General features: G+C 41.2%; 1 protein-coding gene across 1 annotated transcript in view; it reads left to right on the forward strand.

The window, feature by feature from the left end:
• SNX31 (sorting nexin 31) overlaps positions 1 to 6,334 on the forward strand; it is a 33,263-nt gene extending 26,929 nt beyond the window's left edge. Inside the window, exons 11-14 of the mRNA XM_068397017.1 lie at positions 466 to 561; positions 2,405 to 2,482; positions 3,521 to 3,580; positions 6,239 to 6,334. Coding sequence (XP_068253118.1) covers positions 466 to 561; positions 2,405 to 2,482; positions 3,521 to 3,580; positions 6,239 to 6,334 — 330 coding nt within the window. The remainder of the gene's footprint in view (positions 1 to 465; positions 562 to 2,404; positions 2,483 to 3,520; positions 3,581 to 6,238) is intronic.
• The last annotated feature ends 1,682 nt before the right edge of the window (positions 6,335 to 8,016 follow it).

Below are 8,016 nucleotides of genomic sequence, written 5' to 3' on the forward strand. Positions count from 1 at the left end.
TGAAAACTAAGCTTATCAGGAAAGGGCAGGTCTGGGGAGAAGGAGGTGGTCTGTTTTAAATCTCTCCCATCTGCCCATATTCCCCTCCAAACCTATCCTGAAACATATTCCATTGGCAGCCTTTACAGCACTAAACCATCTAGCCTTTGTTTTCTCCCTTCCCTGGCATTCCATGTCATTCTTTACCTGTTCCTTTCCTTTCCTGTTGAAGGTAGAGTTGGCAGGGAGTTTTGTGGGGGAGTAAAAGAACTGCTTTAGCCAGCCTTATGCTTGTAAAAACTCCCCCGTCCTACCTCCCACTTGCTCCCTCCCCCAGGAGAAGTGTTCTGGTACAGATCTTCAGCTGTTTTATTTATATACTGTACAAAAGGAACCTGATTGACTAATTCTGATTTAAGGCTGAACACCTTAATGCTATTTTTAGCTGTTTCTTCTGTTCATCGGTTGTTGTGTTTTTTTTTCCAGGGTGCTACAAAGGATGGTGAAGAAGACACTCTGGAGCTCAGATTTGAGTACAATGATTCAGGCACATGGCAGTGGATAATTTTGTACACAAAACAGGTTAGTTCTCAGTCCTTTTAGGAGAGGGTCAGAGTAAAATGTAATCTTACAGCCACAGAGGATCTTCAAAAGTGGTTAGTCCATCTCTACCAGAGTGCAGCGGCTATGCTTTCAAGCAGGTTAGCCTAGGGACACTTATCTGGGGAAAAGCATTTGAGTTTCTAGCATAAGGGAAGTTTTGTTTGTTTTTTTCTTTTTCCATTGAAGAGAAATGTCTAGCACTCAGCAGCAAGCCTGGGATGGAGTATGGAGAGGTGTCATTTATTTACTGGACTCAGTAAGTATCCAAAGTCATTAACTGGTCAGATCCACCTAAGGTCAAGGGCTCTCATTTTCCACAATAAATCTTATTGTTTAAATATAAATATAAGCCATATTAACACAGGTTAATGGAAGGAGTGAATATGTGACATAAGTATTTTTTTAGTTATAAATGATTCTTAAATAAGATTTTAGAGGGTGCCATTCCTCCCACTATTTTCAGGCAGCTCTTTAAAGAGGAAGGTATCCTGGAATTCAAATCATCCATCTGTGGTTATGCTGCCTACCAAATAATCTAGGCTCTGAAGTATCAAAGACAGCACCAGTCTCAGTTTAGGTACAGAGCTTCTATAAAAAGTATAGAGCCTGTTACTGAAGTAAACAGCTTCTCTTGACTCTGAAAACCACCCAGCAGCAGACAGGATTTTTCAGGCAAAATCAAAATGCTTCATTTCTCACACATGACTTCTGAATTCTGGGGTGATGATGCAGTTCACACAGCTATTTAGTGAGTGTTAATTTCCTGCCATGCTTAAGTTTTATGAGAACATGAGCCATAAGCAGTAAGCTTTCTAGTTTCTTTGCTGTTGGAGAAAAAAAAAAACAAACAAACTAGAATTACCTCAGTATTATTTCTCCTGTGAAAACTATTAGGGTTGTGCTTGATACAGTGACTTGATTAGAAAACCTGTGTTCCAGTTTCCTCAGAAGTGTGAGGAAGAGCTAAAGGCCAGAAATGTGCTACTGTGTGGAAGAAACAAGGGTTGGATCCAAGAGCCCACTGCAGAAAATGGAAGGACTGGATGATTTGGAGCTTAAACAGAGATGGCTCCCACCTCCATCGCTGATCTTGTAGGATATTTTCTTTGATTCATCTCTCAGTGCTTTATGCTTTACCTGAGATGCTTCCTTTTGGAGAGTAAGAAGTAAGGTGCATGTCCAGGGCACAGTTCAGACCTTAACTTGGGCTGCATCATCCCAAGGAGTTGTACATGCTCATCGGACAGCATAAGGAACTAAGAACAACTCCTCTCTGAGGTGCCTCTGCTAGATACCCAATATGTGGGATGAATGCCTACCGCTCCGTTCATATTAGTTGTGCAAGATGCGACTGAGCTGGTCTACAAACAGTTGCAGCCATCTTGTGTAACCACCAGGGCTTTGATTTTCAGCAGTGCTAAGTGCTTGTGAACTCCACTTGCTTCATTTGTTGAAGTGGTTTTGATGCTGATAGTGCCACATTTGATTAACCTTACTTAGCCTTTGGTGTAATTTGGCAGCCTTTAAGGTAGGAGCCACAGACAACTAGAGAGAATAACTTGCCTCACAAAACCAGTCATAAAAATTCTTATTCTCCACTCTGAGCAGTGCCGTGAGGGTTAGTCATGCTGAGGCTGGTCTTTAAGCAACTGCAGCTAGTTCGGTGCACTGTAAGGATGTTAACCACAGAGTAAAATTAACTGAATTAGGGAAGTAATAGTTCAGTAGTTAGGGATTGTAATTTTCTGGTGGAGGGGGAACAGAAGAGTCAAGTACATCTTTTAATAGAAGAAATCAGAATGTTCTCTGGTTTACCCTCTAGGCCTTTTTGCTCAGTAGCTGCTTGAAGAAAATGATATCAGAACAGATGATGAAGGCAGCCAAAGAAAGCCAAGAAATGGTGAGCATGTGTGTATGTTGGTATCTGAATTTGTATTTAAAAGAAATAAACCCGCTGCTCTATCATTCTTTCAAATGTGCTGAGAGAAGTCCCATTGAGGAAAAGGATCTTGCATGTTCCAACACTTCAGTACAGATTTAATTGGCTAAAAAGTACGTTTGCTTAGTTTTACTGAAATAATATTCTGAATGTTAAAGATGGTTTATCACCACAGTTTTAATAATCTGTTTTGCATTCTCTCTCCTTGACTTTAATTTTTGCTGCATATGATAAAGGATATCTCTGGCATAATTTTTGAACGTTCTGCACTACTCTGTTGTAGCCATTTCTGGCTTTCACTTTTTCACGACATCACTTGCTTGCTCCATCTGCTGCAACGTTAGGCCAATTTGAGATCTGTCATTCACAATGAGAAACTTTTTTGTTTTAAATAGAAGTGTTAATAAAATACAAATCTGATTTGTAGCTAAAATACTTCTGCTGTCTTTTGTGTAGGTCTTTAAGGATGAAAATATAGTTAGACACTTGTTATTTTTAAAAATAATTTCCAGCATTAATAATGCCTTTGTTTAACCTTGTGATATCTAAAGGCTTTGAATGTCTGCTAACTGAAAACTTCTGAAGAGAAAAAAGGAAAGGAACATATGTGATCATCTAGACCAAACTGATCACAGTGAGCAATGAGGCAATGAACAGCATGTTATTTCATAGCTTTAAACTATAAGCTGTTCAGAAGAAAAGACCAATTTTAATTTTGGAAAAGATTTGATGTCTTTCATTCTAAGTTTATTTGTGATGGAAGTACAGTAAAACTTTAATTATGAAGATGAGCATTCATTACCTAACTGTTCAGCTGTTGATAGTACTCAGGTAGCTTGGACTAAAATGGAATTATGAGAGAAAGGAAATGAACTGGCGTATTTACCCACACTGTTTCTGCTGGGTTTAATTGAATGCTGATTTGCTCAGTGTATTTTGTTAGAGTACTTGGAGGAGCATTTAAGCTTATTGTAAGTTTAAATTTTTCAATCTATTTAGGAGATCAAGATGCCTGAATCCATGAAAAACAGTAAGAAAGCCAGCATCCAACAAAAGCAGGTTAGTGAGTGATAGAGTGTCTCCAAAATGTAAATACAATGTCTTGCTTGCTAGTGGTGTTTAGCCCAACCTCTGTTTTTCTGTTTAGGGAGACTCCTAATAAACTTAATGGGAACTTCTTTGGGTAGGAAAAGGAGTTAAACTTGAATTTTGGAAGGAAAAAGAAGGCAAGAAACATGTCTGAATAAAAATTTTATTTTAGTTTGATAGGTTTGATGACAACATGCTTCATTTTATTTGCTTTTTGCAAGTGTTTCAGAACAAAACATTTGAAGTTTACTGAAAGCCAGAATATATAGAGATCATGTGTGTATATCAACATGCAGCTGCTGATGTAGTTTACAGACTTGTACTTGGATTCCATACTGGGATTGTTTATGCGTTCATTTTGGAGTTGTACCCATGTGGAAAATTTGTCATGTTACATATCTATACATATACATTCCTATCATGTAAAATATGTAATTCCAAGTTCATTTGCTGGAATCAGTATTCATAGCTAGTAGTTCCTGAATAGCTAAATGGCTAAAAGATGTTGCTTTTCCAAGTCGTTTGCTGACTGTAAGATAATAAATAAATGGAAAGGGAATAATGTAAAGTGAGTTAAAATAAATACATCTATTACAGTGTGTGATTGGCCAAAGGGGAAATATTTCTAAAAGAGAAAACCAAAATCTAATCTGAATTCAGAAAAAAGTTATGTTGCTATATCTTCAGAAACAGTGTAAATCCAATCATAACTGGTCTTCAATAAGTAAATCAATTAACCTGTGGTGGGTTTTCTTGCCCCTTTCTCTGAAGTGCTCTGTACTTGTCACTGCTGGAGACAAGATTCTAGGTTAGGTGTGGCCTTCAGTATTCACAAATAACTTGCAAATGATAATAAGGGAGACAACACTTTCTGAATAGACTGGGCATGTCTGATGAAGACTGAAGGATGCGGTTCAGTGGCTTCACTGTGGTACAACTTCAGCAAGGACTAAGTTGTGTGACACTCTGGGCTTGAGGCAATTGTTCCGACTTGAACATACTTTAAAATACCTCCTTGTTTCTGAGCAAGATGGACTGTGAATGCTCCCTCTGAATGCCTTGAACAGGGCAACATAAAACCACCGAGCTCATCAGCTGTGTCTTGCTGGTGCGGTGTCTGGCTGCTGATATGAAAGTCCGTGAACTAAGAAAATTGCAGCTGATAATTAGAATGGACTTGTTTGTTAAATAAGTCAAGGTATGCTGTTGTGTTAAACAGTGATAGTATGGCATGCTATGCCTCATTTTATACAGCAAGCTTAAACTGGTTTAGGTCTTCATGCACCAAGCTGTGTTATTACACAGGCAATTAATATGATATCTCAAAACACGCTTAGTTGACTCCTACATGCTGTGATTGCAATATTAAGGTTCTTAAGGCTTCCCTTTCCTATTCCTCTATTTCTCTTTGCAAGATGCTTGAAAAGTGTTTTAGAAGTATATCTTTGCACATTCTCATTTGAAAATGTGTTGTTTGAGTCGAGTGTTTATAATTTTGCCATTAGTATCCCCAAGAGTCTTACAAGTCTTTGCTCTGATTTGGAGGGAAGTTTACCTGACTGCTGTCCAAAGACACTGAAAACTTAAGCCAAATATTTTCTGCTGACTCATGAAAAGAAAAACTTAACTTTGGTTTTCTTTCTGATCTTGTAGCAGTATGCTGATACTACTAGATCTGCATAACAGCCTGTAAATTCTTGTTTGAATAGATAATCTAGTGCAGCAGTAAGATTTAGTAGGAAAATCAAGAACCATCATTTGATTTGAGATAAAAATGATTTAACTAGTATGCAATAGGTGGACGTTGCAGATAATGAGGCTGTGCTGTAGAATGTGCCAGCATCTAGGCCATCTTGTTGTTACGTCTTTTAGAAATCTTGAAAAAAAGAGGTATGGAATAACTTCTACAGAGATAATCTATACCAAATTTGGTTCCAGTTTCCTAATACCTTAACGTTAGTTATAGCAGCATGGTTGCCATCGCTTTGTGATGGACACTTTTAGTAGGGTTTTCCAGGAAATTTACTTTACATATACATCAAAATACCATGTTGCAAGAGGCAGAAGAAAGATCTGTGCCATTAATTTTCCTAGTACAACAGAAAACTGCAGGTGTAAGGATATATAGTTTGCCTGCTTATACCTTGTGTGCTTATAGTTCGTCTGCTTATACCTGCCAGGTGATGTGATGTTAGGAAGTTTCAGACAATCCATTGTACCCTTTAGGGAAAGTAGAGTTGAAAGGCATAATTTGTATTATGGTTAAAGTTAAGAATGTTGATTAACAGTAGTCAGTCTAATTCAGAAGGCCTAGTAGGCAGTCAAAGTACCTGTACATACATCCCTGTGACCACTATAACGCCAAATGACACCGATGTTCGCACATTTGGAACCGCCATTCAATCTGCACATCTAGTACATTGCAATAAACCTTAAGAGCAGAAACAACTGTTCTTGTGTCCTGTTCCAACAGAAAAAAAAAAATCTGTTGTCTCTGGAATGCCAGCTTAAAGAGATCAACCACTGCACCTGAACAGTATCATGTCAGATTTTCTAGCTCATGTTTGTATCTATCTAAAATTATTGAAATGCGTATACTCTTTTAACTGTTTATTTGTTTTACTGCAGGTAGTTCATTCGGGTTTTATATCAAGGAAAAGAATTTTGGTTAGGCCAACTGAAGAGGACTGTGTATTTGAGAAAATAAGAGAAGAAGACCTGTGATAATTTATTTTAGATACTTTCAAAATTAATTGTCTGGGCATAATAAACCCATTGTTGAAACCTTGAATTATAAGGGCAAAAAAGTCTTCAGTGTAATTCCTTGCCTTTGCAGTGTTTTTTATAGTATTTACAACTCTAGTGAGCCAGTTCAAATGGGTGCTGAGAATCTGGAGATGTCTTGCATACATGCTTTTTTGGGTTTTCTTCCCCCAGACTGAAACTGTTGGGGCAGAAAGGGGAGGGTCAATTAGAAACAGTGCTGCGATGTTAGAGAAGGAAAAAGTATTTACCTATCAGTTTATAATGTTTCTGTAAGTGTTGGTGCAGTTAGTGTGATGGCTGAGCAGCCTAGTGCCACCCGGACATTGTCTGGAAAAGGCAGGTATTTCCTCTGGTCGAAAAGACCAGTCATTCCTTTGGAGCAGAAGAGACTGTTGTGGTGCCCTTATTGACCTCTTGAGATACCATCAGTGCCGATTCAAAAGTGCCACGCTTTGGAGAGTGGAGGTATTAATATGCTCTCTGGCACAGCCATGGCGAGAGCATGAGTTGTATGTATGTAACTGTGCATCAGAAAGTGAGCTGGTTTATACTGATGACACTGGGGTAAGCAGGTACCTGCTGTGGTTGGATAAAGGTAGGCACACCATCAACCACATCACAAAGTTATTGCTGCTGCGAGAAGACTAAAGTGCCTAAACCACGGTACTGCATGCCAGGGTTGAAGGAACTCTGATTCTTCTTCCTGTCCTCGCTTTGAAAGGCAGGATCAGGTGTGGGAACAGGGGAAGGAAGTGAAAATTTAAAAAAGTCACACAGTCAAACAACTTCAGCCTCCCCCCCCCCCTTTTTTTAATGCTTTCCCCATTTACTTATATTCACAGAACCTTAGTGCTGAAGGGCCTCTGGGTGCAGAGGAACTGGTTTTGTAGTGTTATGGGGTAGCACACACAGCAGCATCAGAAATCTCCCGAGAGGCAGAGTCTTGACAACTTTGTGGCATTTCCTTTATTTAACAAAAACAGTCACCTGCCAACACTTTTGGAATTGTTTTTCCTATAAATTAGAGACCTCTTTCTCTTTGCTAAAGCTGTTGCCCCTTCTCCTCTAGCTGTCGTTTGCCTGCCTCTCCCCTGGTTCGGGTCCCCGCCCTCTGTCCCATTTCTGTGCCTCACTCCCGCTCTTCCTTCCCGGCTCGGCCAGGGCTGCGGGCGTGCGACGGGAAGGTCCGAAAGCCTCGCAGCAGCCCGCGGACGCCGCTGCCGCCAGCGGCGGGGTATGGCCGCAGCCTTCGCTCCCGTTTCAGGATTTAGTTCCCCCTGCAGCTGGAGGCCTGCGACACGCCAGCTGGGCGTTTAAAACACAAAAGCGGGGTTGTAAACAGCTTCCTTTCGGAGCCGGAGGAGGCCGCGCCTCGCCCAAATCCGGCTTCGGGGAGGCGGCAGCCCTGTGAGGCGCGGCGTCCGCAACGCCGGCCTCCTGCCCGGGCCGGGCCTGGACCCCTCGCCGCTGCCCGCCGGCCTGCGGCCCACGGCAGGCGGTACCGCGCCTCCACCTCCGGCCTGGGTCAGCGCTTGCTGGGGCTGCGCGGCTCGCCCGGCCTCTCCCGGCGGGCTGTGAGCCTGCCCCCCCTGCGGTCGTACCTGGAGCCCACGGCCAGGCGCGGCCCCTGCGCCCGGCGG

This window comes from Nyctibius grandis, chromosome 3 (assembly GCF_013368605.1).
Source record: "Nyctibius grandis isolate bNycGra1 chromosome 3, bNycGra1.pri, whole genome shotgun sequence".
Taxonomy (NCBI): Eukaryota; Metazoa; Chordata; class Aves; order Nyctibiiformes; family Nyctibiidae; genus Nyctibius; species Nyctibius grandis.